Source organism: Pyrus communis, chromosome 6 (genome assembly GCF_963583255.1).
Source record: "Pyrus communis chromosome 6, drPyrComm1.1, whole genome shotgun sequence".
Taxonomy (NCBI): Eukaryota; Viridiplantae; Streptophyta; class Magnoliopsida; order Rosales; family Rosaceae; genus Pyrus; species Pyrus communis.
In genome coordinates this window covers 4,608,218-4,628,685 of record NC_084808.1, presented here as the reverse complement: position 1 = coordinate 4,628,685, position 20,468 = coordinate 4,608,218, and the positions used below count along the sequence as shown (strand labels likewise).

The 20,468-nt window shown below is 37.7% G+C and overlaps 1 protein-coding gene across 2 annotated transcripts; it reads left to right on the top strand.

Moving 5' to 3' along the window:
• The first annotated feature begins 13,650 nt into the window (after window positions 1–13,650).
• LOC137738012 (protein PHR1-LIKE 3-like) lies at window positions 13,651–20,023 on the top strand. 2 transcript variants are annotated; one of them, XM_068477611.1, is made up of 7 exons: window positions 13,651–13,971; window positions 14,065–14,276; window positions 17,612–17,688; window positions 17,935–17,989; window positions 18,564–18,642; window positions 18,741–18,810; window positions 19,351–20,023. In XM_068477611.1, exons 2-7 carry the CDS (start codon window positions 14,078–14,080, stop codon window positions 19,795–19,797), a joined length of 927 nt encoding a protein of 308 aa, XP_068333712.1. In that variant the 5' UTR covers window positions 13,651–13,971; window positions 14,065–14,077; the 3' UTR covers window positions 19,798–20,023. The 2 variants fall into 2 exon arrangements, with proteins under 2 accessions (XP_068333712.1, XP_068333711.1); XM_068477610.1 differs by having other exon boundaries at window positions 18,555–18,642.
• The last annotated feature ends 445 nt before the right edge of the window (window positions 20,024–20,468 follow it).

The following is a 20,468-nucleotide window of genomic DNA, read 5'->3' as shown; positions in this document are numbered from 1 at the left end:
GATTTCACCTTTGTTTGTTTGCCAAGAACGCAGTGCTCACAAAACTCTATCTTTCCAATTTTTGCTCCTTTTAAACACCCTTGCTTCATCAATCCTTGCAATGCTTTTTCTCCTACATGTCCCAACTTCATATGCCATAATGCGAACAAGTCACTTTTTGGACTTCATCAGCTAGCATAGCCACTCCATTTTCCAAACTCTTTCCTTGTAGCATATAAAGTAAGCCATTCCAAGGCCCTTTCATTATGACAAGTGCTCCTTTAGCAACTTTGAGCATGTTGCTATTGGAGTAAAACTTGTAGCCTTGTGACTCGAGAGTGCTTAGTGAGATAAAAAATTTCTTCAGATTTGGGACGTACCTTACACCATGCAATTCTCGAATCACACCATCATGATGCTTGATCCCGATGGTTAAAATTCCTTGAGTTGTACATGGGTTATCATCTCCCATATATGTTAGGATATAGCCAAGTGTCACATTTGTATTGGAGGCTCTTGAAGTTAGTTATAGGTATGTTGTATTTATAAGACAAGTGGGTCATAATTGTAAGTAATGAAAAATAGAAAATTTTCCCTCTCTTCTTTTCTCTCTTGTTCTTCGTGCTTTTCACCTCTGTTGCTTCTCTGCATTACATATAGTAGCATTGTTATCATATTATCATCACCGGCAATGGTTGACACCGTCGTCTGACGATCCCGGTGCTTCCGTTTTTCTTCGTTCTTGTTCTGGTAATGTTCTCTTGATCTCTGAAAGTCGGTTGTTTTCTGGTCGAAGTCAGTTGGTTACTCAAACCCTAGAATTTGGGGATTTTTGGGTTTGTCTATATTTTTCCTCTCGTTCATCGTTGTCGTTTAAGTTCGTTCCTCTGGTTGAAGGTATCTGTTGAGTTTCTTGACTTTTTGCTTCATTTTGTGAATCTTGCTGTGAATCTTGTTGTGGATTGAGGCGTTGATTGTTAGTTTATACTAGTTGATTGTTGGTTTCTCGCGGGTAGTTGGTGTGTTTATTGAAGATTTATGCTACTTGCTGATCAATTATTGTGCACACTTTGTGCAAAGCAATCGGTTATTATTTGTGACTCTTGATTCCTTACAATTGAAGCAACGATTGTTATTTGTTGATTAACCATGGTGACTCCTACACAATTTGCTCTTACTCAATCGCTTATTTTTTTCCCTGATACCAAGTGTTAGCAATACTATTACAATCAAATTAGATGATTCTAACTATGTTACCTGAAACTTCCAAATTGAATTACTATTAGAGGGCAATGACATTATGGATTTTCTTGATGATTCTATTCCCTGCCCTGAGAAACATACTGCAACTGACACTGCTAATGGCACTATGATTAATAATCCTTATGTAACTGATGCTTATAAAGTATGGAAAATTCATGATAAAGCCTTGATGACTCTTATATCTGCAAGTTTGTGTCCCATCTTGTGATCCCCGAAATCATGTTTTCTCGTCCTTTTATTGTCTCCACTAGATTTGTGTGAAGACATATCCAGTACTACATGAATTAAGTAAGTGATGTTAGTTTGTGCAAAACTTTGTAAGAAACAATTCATGTTATTTTTATTAACTATGTTGGTTACTTACCAAAATAAGGACGGTGCATCCACTAGTGGTCGGGTCTTCTCCTTCCTCCCTTTTTTTTATTTGCTTTTCCAAGCATCTTGAATAGATAGTCCCTTACTCATTTGGCCCAATTGTACTTGTTTATCTACTGCAAGTTCGTACAGATTTTCAGGAAACTCCAGGCGATGTAGGTTCTGGAGTTTGTAAATATCAGTGATTGAACAAGGTGTGCGCATATAAGTGAAGCAATATCTTGTGTGCCCTCAGGTGTTTCATCTTCAAGTGCTTTCTCATATGCCTTTGCAAGATGCTTCTTCTTGACTACCTTGGCATCTGTGAAGTACTTTTTGATGAGGTGGTTATCATCACCAAATTTGGTTAATTTGTCTGTATTCGACAGATCGATTCCTTCGTTGTTCAATCCGAAGATTTGGACAACATCATCGCTGGAAATCCCATGTGATGTATGATGACAAATTTGAACTTTTAGTTTGTTGGGTTGTAGCAGTTAATGACTTTGATGGAGTTCATGTCGGACTTCCTCTTCATTTCTGACGTAATCAAATTCTCATCCATGTACGTCTTCAGTAGACTCCAAAATGGCGTCTTTGCTCGTTCATCACATACATTTTGACGTCGTTGTAACATAGTAATTTTCATTGCTTCTACAAACTCGGTCATATTGCATATGTATTGGAGGTATTCCTTCTTCTGTTTAGCTTGTTTTTTTTAGTTTTACCCTTCTTTGCAAGTTTTTTCGTTGTTTTCATCATCAACAATGAAAATTGTTAGGATACTATTTATTGAACTATAACAAAAAAAAAAAAAGCATGTTATTTATGAAACTACGCTAAATAGACTCACTCTATTCTATGTAAAGTACCCAAATAAACCCCATTGGAAAAAAACTATGCACAAAGGACATAAACTAACCAAAAAATAATAGAACTCACAGTATTTATGAAATATGTCAAACTTTTTATGAAATATCCCACACTATTTCTGGATATAGAATATAACCCCCACTGTTTATGAGTTATCCCAATCTATTTATAAGGAAAGAGAGCAAAACAAAGCAAAATCAACCTACATTGTTTATGAATGGGATAAAACAAAACCAAAGCAATCCTCAATATTTATGATATGTAACTATTAAGAACTATTTATGGATCTAGAACAATATAACTACACTGTTTATGAAATATCCCACACTATTTATATGGAAAGGGATCAAAACCAAATCAAACCAACACACATTGTTTATGAAAGGGATAAAATAAAATAAAATAAAACAAAATAACAAAAACCTAATCAAACCAACTGACATTTTTTATGAAATGGGTTAAAACAATACCAAATCAAATCAACCCACATTGTTTATGAAAGGAATCAAAACAAAACCAAATCAATCCACATTATTTATGAAATGGAGCAAATTGAGTATTAGTCCAAAATAGCTGCCAATATTTATGAGATATAATACTTAAGAACTATTTATGGATATAGAACAATACACAACCACATTGTTTGTGACGACCCGTCCCAAGTTATTGTATATATTTATCCCTGAGTATGTAAGGTGATGATAATACCCTCAAGGCTTAGTGACGTGGATGTACGAATATAGTTTTAGATTATCTTTCTCGCTGACGTAATTAAATTGTATGCGTCGTCACAAGCGTGTTGACGCAAATTAGGGACGAATCAGGTTCGTAACGAAAAAGTTTCGAACGTTAGAATATATTTGGGTCAAAATAGGAAAATAAAACCTAAACCAATCACAATTATTCCTATATTTACTAGCCCGATCAAATTTGGGGTTGAAATTATATTTTTGGGCCACTTGGACTCTCCCTTTCTCCTTTCCCTCACACGGTTGTCCAATGGGGAGCCCTTAATATTTTTCTTTGGCCAACCTGTGACAGATCGTGCGCGCACACACACACTTACAAGCCTACACTCTCTCTAAGCCTGGCAATTCCTGACACGACCCAATAACCCGACACGACATGACACAAAATTAACAGGTGTTCGGGTCGACATGCTAATGAATCGGGTCATTATCGGGTAACTCGATAAGCACCTATTAAGATAACAGGTTGGTTCGGGTATACATGTGGGTAACATGATACACGATAAACAAAATATTAATTTTATAATTTTATAACCCTAAAAAATACTATAATAATTATATATATTAATTTAACAATTTTATATGACACACCCCGACCTAGATCGAGGTGTGCTGGCCATCACGTGGTGATGACGTAGCCATGTGCGTAGTGCAGAAGTGACAGTGATATGAAAATGTGAGTAGTAAAAAAAAACCAAGACTAACTAATTTACACTAAGATAACTATACAAGTGTGCAGAGGTGTTCAAGGTAGTAATACAAGTGTTCAGATCGTAGGTAGCCTAAGTGCAGTCCAACAGGCTAAGTACTAGTTACACAAGACAGGCAAGAAAGTTCCTACATTATTTGAAGTCTGTCAGAACTGCCATAGAATCCTCGTAAACCACCAACACGAACGTCTACCTAGAACTTGGAAGGGCGCAAAACAGAAAACGTGAGTGGGCAAAAACAAAGCTTTAAAAAAAAAAACCATTTCTCTTTCCAAACATAATAACCCCTCATCGTAAAACCTGTATAATTTCCCAAAAATAATAATACATACGTATATAGAAATCATGCTCGAGAGTAGTGAGAAATCATTCTAAAATGTAATGCAATTGACATGGCATTTAAAATCGTAAATCCATTTAAAACAATTTACGTGAAAGCGTAAAGCATATATATATATATAACCAAAAGCCCACTCACTGGTATGTAGTAGGATCGTAACCCCCAAGTCTTGCCTGGCCACGCTGATAGGAGCATATTCATGCGACTTAAATGGCTTGTTCTCGTACATTTACGTTATGTTTCTTTAGTTATTTTAGTCCTTTATGCTTCTTTTGTGTGTTTTCAGGTTCTAAGGGCTTAAGGAGAAAAGAAGTGCATTTAGGGGCTTTTTGGAGCACTATTGGGCTAAGGATGGATGCTTATGCTTGGAGCCAAAGTGTTGGATGCCTTGTATGCACTTGAGGACACAAAACAATGGCCCTAACCCAATTACATAACACCTTGCCGTGGGCTTAACACAAACACCATTCCTTGCCATGCAAGGGGGAGCAATTTGGGTCCATTTTATGCACTTAAACCCTAGCCCAATTACACACCATTGCAGCCAAATCCATTCTTTGCCATGCATTCCATTCACCACAACACAACACACAACACAAACACCATTCCTTGCCGTGTATATAAGTTCCATTTTCTGCACATTTTTCTCCTCCATTGCATCCACTCCAACCACTCCCCATCCCTCCAAAACACTTCACACCATCACACAACCTTTCCTTAGACCTTGTGCTACAACAAAGAGGAAGAGAAGAGGGCCTAAACGTTCATACAATTCAAGTTTGAGTTGTTGGAATGTTTAGGTGTTTCTTTGATTTCTATGTTTAATTTCAATTCTCTTTGTTGTATACGTATGAGGAACTAAACCCCCTTTAGCTAGGGGGTGATTCGAAACCATGTTTATGCTTGCAATATGAATTGATTACCTTTGGTTGGAATTTCATAAGTTGTGGATTCAATTTGTTTAACCGTTTGATTGATAACTTATTTATGTATGTTTATTGAGAGTGCACGCTTAATTTTCATGCATGAATATGACGCTAGAATATAAGTGAGTTTCACCTAATCGTTATGAACTTATATTCACAAGTAGTGGAGGTTGCTTATAAACAATCGCGTTAAATAAATTCTTGGCACGAGTTTCATGCTCATCATAGTAACGAATGCCTCGTCAACACTTATAGTTTTCATGATGCTTAATGATCTTTGATTGTATCTTTATTGTGCTTTTCACGTAAAGGACTTTTGGAGAATGTTGTGAATTGCGTTGCGCAAACCCATCCAATTCATTAACTTAAAGGAGAACTTGACGGTTAATTTAAGCGGACCTAATTAACCCGGGGTGTTGAGTTTCATAATTTATCGAAAGACCAACTGAAAATCAATCTTGTATGCAAGTGTAACATGTGTGGAGAAGAACCTTCTAGCTAGCATTCCATCCATATTTTCATCGCATTCATATTTACATTTTGCCTTTAATTACAATTTGTGCATTTTAGTTAATTTCATCAACAAACTCAATTCCCCCCCATATTTTGTTAAGTCTTAGTCATTTGATTTGTTTTAGTATTTTACGTTTGTTTAGTTTTGCATTCTTTGAGTTTAGTTTAGTGTTTTGAACTTTATTTTACGTTTATTTAGTTTTGCATTTTCTTGAGTCTAGTATAGTATTTTATATTGTGTTTTTACGTTTTTGAGTCAAATCCAAGTGATTAACAATCCCTCCTAATCCCCGGTCCAGAACGATCCCTACTTATATCTATACTACAATTGTAAAAAAGAGGATTTAATTTGTGTGCGTATAAATCTCGCATCACACGCTCATCCTCCGGAAACGTCTCACCTATATGTGAAACAACTATTTTAACGTTAATTCGAAAGTACATAACCAAAACCGTGTAATAACTTCTCATACGTTGCTCAATTGGAGTGTTTGAATATACCATCGTGGCTTACTCAACACCACGAGCATCGCCATATTTTTAGAAAAATTTTCTGATGTCCCAAGCGCCCTCATGCGCTGGCCAAGACATGGCCATACGCCCCGGCCACGCGCGGGTACGTGCCGAGCACGTTAGACGAAAACCTTAATGGCGTTAGGGAATGTTCCATTAAATAGTAGCATATACCGTTAACTTTACCTGACGCCGTCAATATATTCCGTCAAAGTTGACGGAATATGCTCATTTCTTCTCCGGTGCCTCGCCGAAATCCGTCGCTGGCCACCGCTGCGTCACTGGAAACTAGAAATTCTTACAACATTAGTTTCTACTTCATTTGAACACCAAAATTCACAAATTTTCTATGGAATCGAAGCTCTCAACTAGGAGAATATAACCATACCTCTTTGATGTCCTAAAATCGATGGAAAATGGTCGGAAAATCCTTCAATAAACTTGAGTGTCCCGACGTTCAAACCACTCCAAAATTGTTTAGGGACTACCACGAGTCCTAAATCCTTAGATAAATCCCATGATCACGTCAAAGTAGTTTAGCTCCTCACCGGAGTTTATGGAATCTCAGATTCTCAAAGTCAAATCACCAAACAAAAGGTATCACCAGATTCTAGAGCTCGAGAAGAGTAGGAATCTGGAAACATCGAGCTCAATCCGTAGAGTTTTGGTTTAGTTTGAGGGTAAGTGCTCTCGGTTGTACGGATGGAAGGAATTTTCGAGAAGAGAAGAGAGAAAAAGGTTGCACGTGTGTGTGTGTGGGTTACAGGATTGGCAGAAAGAAGAAAGAAAATAAAATCTAATTGGGCCCAAGGAGGTAGGAGCCCAAATAATTGGTCGTAACTTACTCGTTTAAGCACATTACTAATCATAACTTCCTTGTTACGACTCTGATTCGACCCTAACTCACATCAATGCGCTTGTGACGTCGAGTACAATTTAATTACGTCAGAAAAATAATTTAAAACTATATACGTACATCCACGTCACTAAGCCTCGAGGGCATACTCATCATTTTCACACGTTCAGGGAGAAAATATATATTTATTCGGGACGGGTTGTTACAACCTACCCCCCTTAAGAAAATTTCGTCCCCGACACAACATATTAGTACTCATAAAATGTCACATCCATGAAGGAAAATTTATGTCCTAGCTAAGAACATGTAAAGAACATTTGAATACATAGGCAAACTATTAACAAATTAAAGTAGGCATGCATCCAAAAACAATTCACAAAACCCATGACTTTCAAAGCCTAGTATATGGTGAACCATAAGACTCTTTAACAATATTAAAGAGAATAAGAATTTAGAGATTCTTTACCCTTGAAGTTCATCCTTGATTGCACAAGGGATTCACCCAAGTGGAGGGCCTTCAAGTCACCTCCTTGCTCCTTGGATCTTCCTTGTGATTTCCTCCCTTTTAGTGCTCCTTTTCTTCTTTGAGGATTTGAGGATTTATTCTCCAAAACACCAAAGGTTTGGTGTCTCTAAGTCTCCACACCAAAGATGTAGTGTGAAGATGGAATGGATGACTTAGGGAAGAATAGATTGCTAGATGTTCCTCCCCTAAGTGGCCGGCCTCTATGTAGAAAATGAGAGAATATGTTTCACCCAAATTCAATTAGAAAACCCTTAATGTGAAACAAAGCTATAATGTTGATTTTATACTTCATTTCATGTGAGTGGCAAACTTGTAATTAATACAAGTTTGCTACCCCTCACCCTTATGGCCGGCCATATGTTGTTATTGGGCTTAATTGCCCATTTTGTTTTAGTTGTCATACAACTTAAACATAATGGGCCTTGTGGACCAAAACGTTTTTGTGCCCCGAAGCCCAAAACTAACTTAAACGCCCAATACGAACGTTTCGTATAATTAATTAACTATTTAATTAATCTTGACCATTCTTCAATTAAACCATTTAATTGCTTATCCATTTCATATAATTTCTTCACTTATATCCTTACTCGGTGTACGATCCATTAGGTTCCAATTAGCGAGGTAGTGGGCGATGTTACTCTTAACGATCGATTGTGAATTGAAACCACATTTCAATTCTCCCTTAAAATTAGTGTTTGCTAATCTTTAGGGCTTCCACAAACCATGGGTGACGCCTAGCAGCATGTCATGGTTACCCAAGCTAAGTAGAAGTGGTTGGAGAACCTATCCAGTTACAACTACAATGCAATACGGTCCTTCTCTAATACAATACTCTTAATCACATTGTTTAAGTGATAGTTTGTTTCATGTCTACTATCCAATGTGATACTTCTCTATATGATTCAATTGAATAAGATTTGGAACAAGCTTCCTTAGTCATATTCATATGCTTTGGCCAAAGACTCTCGAATCATATCTTAGAGTATTCTCCTTCCACCATGGAAGGTTAGAGATCCCTTGTTGTGCATTCATATGCCTACATGACTAGATAGCTTGACCCCAACAATGCCGTGGACACTCCAATGGAATGCCGTTGACATAATCAAAGATCAAGGACCTAACCATTAGACATCAATGATGCCTCAGGTCAAAGGACTACTTTGCATATTGCAACTATCGAGTTCTCACATGACATGTATGTTCGAACTCTCGTTTGATCGTTGTTCAGTGTACTCGATTACTCTTTCGAGCACCTATGTGTTTGCCTTAGTGTCCAACACCAAATGACTTGAGACTAGTTCATACTCACGCTTGAGTCGACATAACACATACTAACCTTAGCGGATTGTCAATGCCCAATTGGCAATCCTATGGCTAGGAACGTTTTAGGAATGAACATAAGAGAAAGGTCTCGTTAATTTAACTAACTTAAATCACTTGTCTCTTAGATCAAATACATTCCTTGGATTCCCTTATTGCTTAAACACAAGATACTATAAATAGTGATTAACAATAAGCTTTGCCCTCTATTAAACATATAAAAGTTTAACACAATAAGTATTCCAAAAAGCTATTACATCAAATGAGTGGCTTTGTGGGCATACTTCCAACAATCCCAGCCTGGGCTCCCACCATAACCCGGGCTCGAAGCCACCGTAGCACGATATTGTTCGCTTTGGGCCCCTACCACACTCTCACGGTTTTGTTTCTGGGAACTCACATGAGAACTTCCTAGTGGGTCACCCATCATGGGATTGATCTCGAGCGCGACTCGCTTAACTTCAGAGTTCCAATGGAATCCGAAGCCAGTGAGTTCCTAAAAAGCCTCGTGCTAGGCAAAGATGAGAATATACATATAAGGCTTACAAGATCCACTCCCCTGGGCGATGTGGGATGTTACATAAAACAAATAAAATATTCTAGTTTTGTATTTGCAAGATTTAGATACACTTATAAGTAGCCACTCAGTACTACGGTCTAAAAGTGTTTCTCTTCACTTGTAAGTGATGAGTCTTAAGTTCAAATCTCGTAAATGACAAATTCGATATCAACTCTTTTATAAAATCATCAGATTCATATAATTAGTATTAAGAGAAAAAAAAAACTATACAAAAGCATAGAAGAATCACTTGCCATTGCATTTCTCAATTTTAGCCATTTTCAGAGACAAAATAGAAGGAGTAAAATAGGTAATGTTGGGATTAATATCTCTTTGAATCATATTCTATAAAAACTATGACGTAATTGTTGATGGTTGAATTATTATTTAAGTGTTGATTAATGTATTTTATTAGTTAATAATAAATAATATAATTTAAAAAATTGACCTACCTATCGTCTAAAATATACAAAGAAAAAGGAAAGCAGCAGAAAAAGAGAGGAGTGAGAAAGACAAAGATAGAGACACAGCTAGAGCTGGTTCGCTATGATACCGAACCAAAACCCTTGTCTCGATTCCTAAACTGAAGTCTTCAGAAATCCTAATTTCAATACCGATCCCAAACCAAATTTTCGGGAATCCTAAAATTATTTCTAAGCCTCAGATTAATCTTCGGTTTAATCTTTCCTTAATGCAGATTTGGCTAAATGAAATAAGATTTACAATTGAGTTGCCTACTTTGAGAGTTAGAACTATCATCTACCTCCACAACAGTCAAAACTCGACCTCTCCATTTATAGTTCACCTGCAACCCATAACCCATCTCTTTATGACATAACAATATGTTGATCATGGTTGTGAACCACCACCTCCTATAATTTATCTGCCCTCATATTCTATAACTCCCAAGTTCATTCTCGATCACTAATGGAAGGTTCACTGCAAACACATTAAGAAGCTCATATGTCACCTACGAATTGATAAACCAAACAATTTAAAGCTATTGTGGTAACATATTCTTCGCAATTTGAAGTATGTTTATCTAGTTCATCCAGATCTTCCCAATCAAAGTGCTAACAACCACTAAATAACCCAGCCTGCTATAGATCATATGTTTCAAATAGACTTTTTAGCTAAAATGGTCTCTGAGATTTGCATAACACATCACTTTGGTCCTTGAGATTGAAAATCAATAGAAATGGTCCCTGAGATTGTCTACCATCCATTATTTTGGTCCTTCTGTTATAAACTCCGTTAAGTGTCCCGAAGCTCTTGACCTAAATTTTGGGCAATTTTCAAAGCTTTGTAACTCAATCGTTTTTTAACCAAATTCGACCCATAATATATCAAAATGAAGATAGGAAAGTGTAGAACAAAATTATACCTATTTGGAAGCCCAATGGTGTTGGAAGTATGCCCAAAAAGCCACTCATTTGATGTAATAACTTTTGGAATACTTATTGTGTTAAACTATTATATGTTTAATGAAGGGCAAGGCTTATTGTAAATCACTATTTATTGTATTATGTGTTTAAGCAATAAGGGAATCCAAGGAATGTATTTAATCTAAGAGAGAAGTGATCTAAGTAAGTTAGATTAATGAAACCTTTCTCTTATACTCATTCCTAAAACATTCCTAGCCATAGGATTGCCAATTGGGCATTGACAATCCGCTAAGGTTAGTATGTGTTATGTTAATGAGTATGACTAGTCTCAAGTCATTTATGTGTTCAAGACACTGAGACAAACACATAGGTGCTCAAAATGGTAATCGAGTACACTGAACTACGATCAAAAGAGAGTTTGAACATAAATGTCATGTAAGAACTCGTAAGTTGAAATATGCAAAGTAGTCCTTTGACCTGAGGCATCATTGATGTCTAATGGTTAGGTCCTTGATCTTTGATCATGTCAAAGGCATTCCATCGAGAGTGTCCACAAAATTGTTGGGGTCAAGCTATCTAGTCATGTAGCCATATGAATGCACAACAAGGGATCTCTAACGTTCCGTGGTGGAGGGAGAATACATTGAAATATGATTTGGGAGTCTTTGTCCTAAGCATACGAATATGACTTAGGAAGTTGGTTCCAAATCATATTCAATTGAATCATATAGAGAAGTTTCACATTGGATAGTAGACATGAAACAAACTGTCACTCAAACAAAGTGATTAAGAGTATTGTATTAGAGAAGAATTGTATTGCATTGTAATTGTAACTGGATAGGTTCTCCAACGACTTCTACTTAGCTTGGGTAGCCATGACATATTGCTAGGTGTCACTCATGGTTTGTGGAAGCCCTGAAGATTAGCAAACACTAATCTTCATCAAGGGGAGAATTGAAGTGTAGTTTCAATTCACAATCGATCGTTAAGAGTAACAATCATCCACTGCCTTGCTAATTGGAACCTAATGGATCGTACACCGAGTAAGGATGAAAGTGAAGAAATATAAATGAGATGGATAAGCAATTAAATGGTTAAATTGAGAATGGTCAAGATTAATTAATTATACAAAAGGTTCGTATTGGGCTTTCAAGTTAGTTTCGGGTCTTGGGGCCCAAACAGTTTTGGTCCACAAGACCCATTGAGTTTAAGTTGTGTGACAACTAAAACTAAATGGAAATTAACCCAAATACAATATCAAAACTGGCCATAGGGTGAGTGGTAGCAAACTTGGGTTAATTGCAAGTTTGCCACTCACATGTGAGGTGGTATAAGGGCATCTTTATAACCATTCTCTCACTTGGGTTTTCTTAAGGCAAAGAAGAGAAATTTTTTCTCCTTTTTTTTCTCTATAGAGGCTGGCCTTCCTAGGGGAGTTCACTAGCATCCAACTTCCTGTAGGTAATCCATTTCATCTTCACACCATCATCCTTGGTGTGGAGACTTTGAGGTACCAAACTTTTGGTATTTTTGGAGTTCCTTTCCTCACATCCTCAAGGAGCAAAGGAGTATCAAAAGGGAAGAAAATCACAAGGAAGATCTAAGGAGCTAGGAGGTGACTTGAAGGCCCTCCACTTGGGTGAATCCCTTGCGTAAACAAGGATGAGCTTCAAGGGTACTGAATCTCAAAATCCTTTCTTCTCTTTAATATTGTTAAAGAGTCTTGTGGTTTACCATTCCCTAGGCTTTGAAAGTCATGGGTTTTAGAATTGTTTTTAAATGCATGCCTACTTTAAAGTGTTAATAGTTTGCTTTTGTGTTCAAATGTTCTTACATATTTTTAGCTAAGACAAATAATTTCCTTCAAATGGTTGCCAGAGATGGCCAGAAAATAACCTGAAAGGTGACTGGCCCGCGAGAAAATTGGAAAACTCGCCGGAAACTGGGTAAACTTTAAACGTTCGTAACTTCTTCAATACTCAACAAAATTGAGTTATTCAAAAACGAAAATCATACTTCTTGACGGAAAGAAGAGAATAGACGAAAAGAATAGTACCTTTCTCAACGGCTAAATGGTCATGGTTTGGCTGGAAAACAGCTTGAAAGTGGTTGTTTTGGTCTCAAGTTAGCTACTTTCGAGCCATTTTCCGTCCAAACCATGGCGAATTAGCCATCGTGAAATGTACCATTCTCTTTGTCTCATTAAGAAGTATGCTTTTCGTTTATGAATCACTTGATTTCGTTGAGTATTGAAGAAGTTATGAACGTTTAAAGTTTACCTAGTTTCCTGCAAGTTTTCTAGTTTTCCCGCGGATCAGTCACCTTTCAGGCTATTTTCCGGCCATCTTCGGCAACCATTAGGCTTCCAAATAGGTATAATCTTGTTCTACACTTTCCTATCTTCATTTTGATATATTATGGGTCGAATTTGGTCAAGAAACAATTGAGTTATGAAGCTTTGAAAATTGACTAAACTTTCGACCAAGAGCTTAGGGACACTTAACAAAGTTTTTAACGAAATGACCAAAATAATGGATGGTGGACAATCTTAGAGGCCATTTCTATTGATTTTCAATCTCAGGGACCAAAATGATGTGTTATGCAAATCTCATGGACCATTTTAGCTAAAAAACCTTTCAAATATAAAGTAATTTTTCATAGCAAACAAAGACAGCAAACATAACCATATAAATTAACAAAAACAGCAAATATATATTTAAAATTAAATAATATATATATTTTTTTATTTCGGTTCGGTTCGGGATTACTGAACAAATGTAAATATGAGACCGATTCCCATATTGAATTTTCAGGATCAGCTCGTTATTGGGTATGAAATTTTTGAGATTTTCGGTTTGAGAGCTTTTCCGTTCAGTTTCGACATTTTTTTGGTTCGGTTTAGAATTTTCGGTTTTTTGTTTTTTCAATCCCTGGACACTCCAGGACATCGCTGTCCAAAAGCTAAGCTGAGCTCATCAGCTCAGTCTTGCTTGCCTACTCCCATTCCCACTCTCCCAGACTCAAGCTCCAACCTCCATTCCTCCGAACCCACTGATTTCTCCTCTCCTTCTTTGCATTTTCGGGGCTCCAACCCCTGAATCCCAGGTACCCATCTTACCAAACGGGTCTGAAAACATTTCCGGGTCCTCAATTCGTTCACTTTCTGAAGAAATATTTTGTGGGTTTTTGTTTTTTCAGGAGAAGGTTGAGAATGTACTCTTCTATCCATTCTCTGCCGCTGGATGGGAGTGCTGGTGGGCATGAAAACTATGGTGGGTCGTTGGACGGTTCCAACCTGCCGGGTGATGGTTGCTTGGTTCTGACTACCGATCCAAAGCCCCGGCTCCGGTGGACGGCGGAGCTCCATGATAGGTTTGTGGATGCTGTGACTCAACTTGGTGGCCCTGACAGTGAGTATTGCTTCTTTACTTTCTTGTAATGGAAATTCTTCTTTTTATTTAGTTTTCAAATTTTTATGAATTATATTTGTTTGTTAAAGAAATATTGGTTGTGCAGCTCTGAAGCTTGCATATTTGTGGTTTCTGGGATTTTATGTTGGTCTGAATTGTTATTTGGTTATTGGGTTTTTGTTCTTTTAACTATTGCTGCTTTTAATGTGTCTCATTTGTTCTGTGTTTCTTTATTACGTTAAAGGGGAGAGATTTTGTTGGAATATTCTACTTTTATTTGAAATTTTACTTCTTTCCCTCCATTGACTTGGTTATGGTTACGTTGGTGGGATAATTTTGATAATTTAGTGTCATGCTGAATTGGAGTGATTTGTGGGGTGTTCTTACTGTCTTTGTTGGGTTTTGGGGTGATTAGGGTGGTTGGAATCATATTTTGGTAGTCACGAGGTTATTTATCATTCATGAGATCGATCACTACAATCATTGCATTCATTATTTTCAAATATCAGTCATCTTGCTTCGTGGTTAATGGTTTGACAAGCTCTTCTAATGAATTTGAATGACAAATGACATAATTAAACAGTTGTAATATCCAATTAAGCTAAGAGAAGAACGAGAGAGTACACAACATTTTAAGTGGTTGGGAAAGTTGCTTACATCCAAACTCTCAACCTTACAAATTTTGAACCCAAATCCCAATACACACAAGCTCTCAATTTTCTCCCACTCCCCTGTTGCTCCGCTCACTATCTTGTAAACTGTTAGGGGCACATAAGGGCCTTGATATAGATTTAGAGGAATATCCTAAACGAATTAGATGCAGGAAAGCTTACTTAAGGAAGGAAACTTCTTTATGTGTCCTAGTCAATGTAGTCTATCTAGGGGATCCTAAAGAGGAAACTAAACCAAACAGGACCTTGAATCATTTTCTAACAAATCTCCACCTTGACTCAAATGCTCCAACTGAGGCGGAGCCCTGTATTGAGCTGCTCTTACATACCCGGGGTGTAGAAACCTGCTTATGTTCCAACAGTTTAAGGGAGGTCAACAAGTATTAGTGTTAGTAAATGCTGCATTGAGGCTGCTTTGTTGTACTTAGGGTTAAGGTTAAGAAAAGTAGTATACTATATATGATTATTCGGATCAGGCAATAAGCCCTCTCCCTTTCAGTTGGTGATGGAAAAGGCACTGCTTTATTTTGTTCATCAATCTTTTCTCTTTGGAAGAATCGGGATGAGGCACAGCCTGTTTCAAAGAAGGTGCATGTATGTCCGCAAGCCTTGGCATCTTTTCTTAAAGCACCTCAAGAAAGGTCTTTAGCCTCATTTTTCGAAGGTGTACCCAAGAAAGTGGACGTCGTTGACAGCTAAGTAGTTTCGGGTCCATCTACTTTGCTTCTGCTGCCCTCTTTAAATGACTTTTATTTCTATCACCTCTCTAGGGGAACCCCGAAAGTTCTGGTTAGAGAAATAGCTTGTCCAATCCCTCATTAAGAGACCACCCAGTAATGAAGTTCTTCTCCTCCCCCAAATCTGTTAATTACCACCACCCCCTCCCCCGCCGCGCGCGGGGGTGGGGGGTGGGGGCAGGCTAGAAATAGAATGTATAGAGGAAAGTTCCAGTTTCTGACAGCAGAGTTGATGGAGTCGGTTGACGAGCTACAAGTTCGGGTTTAGTATGGAACACCAAAGCCTCTTTGAATCCAGTCTAATGGAAGTCAAGTATAGCCTAAACTAGGGTCCTCACCTTATGCTCCCAGAGAACTCCCTGGCACTTTATCCCTAAAAAGGATTAAACAAAAAAGCTGTCCCGTATAAAGAACACTAGAAAGAAGTCATAGAAAAGACTACAACTCATAGTCAACCCCCAGCTACTGAGGAAGTGACTGAAATATCTGGAGTCGGTGGGATAACTAGGAGTGGAAGATGCTAGACACTGGAAGGACTTTGAAAAGGACCGAAATGAGGTGCACGGTTCAGAGAGCACTTGTGTATGTGATGCAAGTGAACGTGTGTGAAAAAGCTGTCGTAAAGTTTCGTTGTTCGTTCCCTTGTCGACCCTATCTATGTTTCTATGATGGCCTAAGAACATGCTCATTGTTCAGCCGTAGAGAGACTTTTGAATTACGAGGTGCCATTATGAGCTCAATATATACGAGTGTTATTCCGTGAAATAACTCGAACCACCACATCTATCTCTAACAATGAAGTAATACCGTCCTCGGTTGCTTTTTATCTCCACCTTGATAGGAGCTTTCTCATTCTTGCTTCCAATAGCACCTTAGAGCATCTCCAATCATGCTCTCTATTTTTCAGTTAAATTTTAGCTAAAAAGACCATAAAGTTACTTTAGGAGCTCCCTAAAACAATTCTACACCAATCACTCTCTAGTTTAGGGGGTCATAATGATTGTGGACCAATAGGAATAGAGTTTTTATTTAAAATTTTATTAAAATATTGGTAATTAATGCTAGGAGCTCGTTTTCTAGAGCATCTCCAGCCATGCTCTCTAATTTTTAATTAAATTTTCGTTTAAAAATACTAGAATACTAATTTAGGAGCTCCCTAGAAAAGTTTTACTCCAATCACTCTCTAATTTAGGGAGTTATGTTGATTGTGGACCATTAGGAATAGAGTTATTATTTTAAAATATCATTAAAATTTTAGTAATTAATGCTAGGAGTTCCTTTCTAATTTTAGTAATTAATGCTAGGAGCTCCTTTCTCACTCCCCAGATTTAGGAGCTACTAGGAGAATCCCAATCTTAGGAGGTGGATAGATAGTGTGATTGGAGATGGATTCTTCCAAATCCTCCCTAAATTTTAGCTAAGTGCTCATTTAGGGAGCCCATTGGAGATGCTCTCACTCCCTAGATTTAGGAGCTCCTATGAGAATCCCTATCTTGGAAGTGGATAGATAGTGTGATTGGAGATGGATTTTTCCAAATCCTCTCTAAAATTTATGTAGGAGCTCATTTAGGGAGCCCATTGGAGATGCTCTAATTTATTTTCTCTAACACCATGATAGATTCATAATGCTTGCAGAAGTTCCACTTTTCACTTAAGTACCTTACATCTTACTAGGAGGGTAGTCACTGTTGTCTCATTTGACTAAGGCATGTCTGTGGACCAAACTTCATTGCTTATTATAAATCAGAGTTCAGCTTATATTCAGGATTTTCTTTCTTGTTGCTTGCCAATCTGTATAGCCTTGAGTCCCATTTCATTCAATTTATGTTTCATTTCTTAGTTTCGTTGATGTTTTGGTCAGAAGCTGTATGTCATGGGGTAGCTTGCTTCCTTATTATTACTGTTTTTAAATGCTTTCTTATTGCAGAAGCAACACCTAAGACCATTATGAGAACAATGGGAGTTAAAGGCCTTACCCTTTATCACTTGAAATCGCATCTTCAGGTTTGTTTTTCTTTCCCATTATCTAATTTGTGGTGAGCTAGAGTTGAAATTGTTGAGAGAGAGGGAAAGGAGAGGGAGGAGGGAGGTGGGATGGAGGTAACCTGTATTTTAGACATAAAAGGCCAATTAACTGATTAGTATAGCATTTGTATTTCTTACCCTAATTATTTTATTGTATTTTTGGTTAATCTAACATACATACCATTTCCAAATTTTCTGTGTTTAATTGATGATCTATGCTTGCAGAAATATCGATTGGGGAAGCAATCATGCAAAGATTCAGCTGAAATCTCCAAGGATGGTAACCTCAGACACTTAAAAATAAGAGCTGGAACATTGTATTATTAATTACCCTGTACTGTTTCTGTGTCTTTTGTATGATCTGTTATTAAGGGGCAGGAAAATCACAAATACTACCTGAAAGCTGAAACGATCCAACATAATCAGCCCATTTTCAATTTTCATTTTATATGTTTGCTGTAAGTTGTTTTAATACAATCAATTAGTGCAAAGATATTACTATTTTCAGCAGGCTGTGGCCATTCTCTTTTCTTTCCTTTTTCATCTTGGCATCTCCCATCTCGTGTTTTCTGTTGCGTAGTCTGGTTTACCACTTTTTCTAAATCATTTGTTCTAAACTCCATGGGCCACCATTTTTTCATTTTCTTGGAGTGCTGTGCTATCATTATAAATCTTTGAACAACCAAATTCATAACTGTGAACCGTGACATCTGCTGGTGAAAGACGTGTGTTTGTACACATTCTGATTGCTCAAGCAAGTAGTGTTGTATAGTTTGCGTGCCTGAAAGATCCTGGTGATAAGCGGTTGATTTTGGAATACTTATTAGTTACGTAATAATATGTAGGGATTGCAGCTTCTTGTATTGCTGAAAGCCAGGACACTGGTTCATCCTCGGCAACCTCATCAAGAGTGATTGCGGAAGATTTGAATGAGTATTTGATCTTTCACTTATTACTCCTCTATTACAAATTACTTCTAATGTTAATCTATATATGTCCATGTAATTGTTGCTTTTCATCTTTTCAAACAGTGGCTTCCAGGTTACTGAGGCTTTGCGAGTACAAATGGAAGTCCAACGGAGACTGCATGAGCAGCTGGAGGTTAGTCTCTTTTGTGGCTTGTTTAGCTACTAATATGCAGCTTACGGGGTTTTCATTACCTTGAACAATTGCATAGTTCTTTTACAGCATGCACGAACCACATCAACTTGTAAATATAACAGCAGGTCAGAATTCAGGAGCTCCTGGCGAGAAAATGTGGTTTCTGTATTACACCGTGGTTTATATGCTGAGAGCTTAACTGCAATTAGTGACAAACTAACTAAATTAATGAAACAGAAAAATACAATTAGAAAGCTGTACAACAGATGGACTAAAGACTAAGCACCAGCTGACATAGTTGACTTGGAATGTATATTCATCTCTTTAGAGAATAGCCTTTTTTATAATGAAACACAATATTTCAGATTGCCTTGGTGGTTTTACCTGTACGCTTACGAGATAAATCCATTTGCAAGCTTGACATAAAATACTCTTAGACCTCCGGTGTAATTGTATAATCTTGGTTATTCCCCTTCAAGCAGTATGCTAAATTCGTTGTGATTATTGAGTGCCAATTTCTAATGGCTATAGTGTAAGCAGGTGCAGTGTCGTCTTCAACTTCGAATTGAAGCACAAAGCAAGTATCTTCAGTCTATACTTGAGAAAGCTTGTAAGGCTCTGAAAGACCAGGCTGCCTCGGCCACTGGGCTTGAAGCTGCTAAGGAGGAACTCTCTGAACTAGCTATTAGGGTTTCCAATGACTCTGAAGGGATAGTCCTACTTCATTCCGCAAAAATGCCTTCATTGTCGGAACTTGCTGCCGCTCTAGAGAACAGAGATGCCTCCAATGTAATGGTTTGCCTCGGCAACTGCTCTGTTGATAGCTGCTTGACATCAACCGGAAGCCCTGTTTTGCCAATGGATATGAGTTCACTGGCTGCTGCTATGAAGAAAAGACAAAGGCCCTTCTTCGGTAACGGAGACTCGTTGCCTTTGGAGAGCAACATGAGGCAGGAAGTCGAAGGGATCATGAGTAATAGTGGATGAGTCGCAAGACATTACTTTAGAAAAGAAGCCTTTTTCATTTTATTGTTCTTGTCTAGCAAATCTAAAATGCACCATCTTTTGCTAAATGCACCATCTGTGGTCTGTAAAGCAGATTGTTTGCATATGAGCTCTGGGGATACCATCTAACAGGGACCAACTTGTATGGCACCAGTACGGTACACCGCCAGTGTTCCCCCGGGCTATACAAGTCATTCTCCTTTTTACACACTGATCTGGCCTGGCGTGTAGGCCTGCGCATAATAGACCGAGAACTAAAACCTAACCCAGTCCGAATCGGAACAAAAACGATCTGTTTGATTTCTTTTAGGTATTTTTTGGGTTTCAATTTAACCGTTTTAGAACATTTCGCTTCTGTACCCGCTCTCTATAAGGTCCGAACTGAACCAAGCTTATTTTTCAATTAAATTTGTTTGCCACGTAGCTCACTTTTGCGTTTTCTAAGGTGCGAACCGCATGTTGCTGACCTTAGGTATAAACAGAATGCGGTCCGATGGATCAAATATGAACAGCTGAAAAATAGTCTATCAAAATGAGCTTAACGTGAAATTAGGTCATCAATGGCTCGTCACTAAATGAAAACAGCACCCGGCATATTTCAAAAATTTGGGGATTTAAACTCTCCCCCTCCCCGACATCAACAGTAACCTGCT

What these genes read in the sequence shown, in the direction of transcription:
- LOC137738012 (XM_068477610.1), top strand. Translation starts at nt 14,078, where the DNA reads ATGTACTCTTCTATCCATTCTCTGCCGCTGGATGGGAGTGCTGGTGGG. An exon ending in AGCTGAAATCTCCAAGGATG is followed by an intron (nt 17,990 to 18,554) that starts GTAACCTCAGAC and finishes AATAATATGTAG; the next exon opens with GGATTGCAGCTTCTTGTATT. An exon ending in GACTGCATGAGCAGCTGGAG is followed by an intron (nt 18,811 to 19,350) that starts GTTAGTCTCTTT and finishes TAGTGTAAGCAG; the next exon opens with GTGCAGTGTCGTCTTCAACT.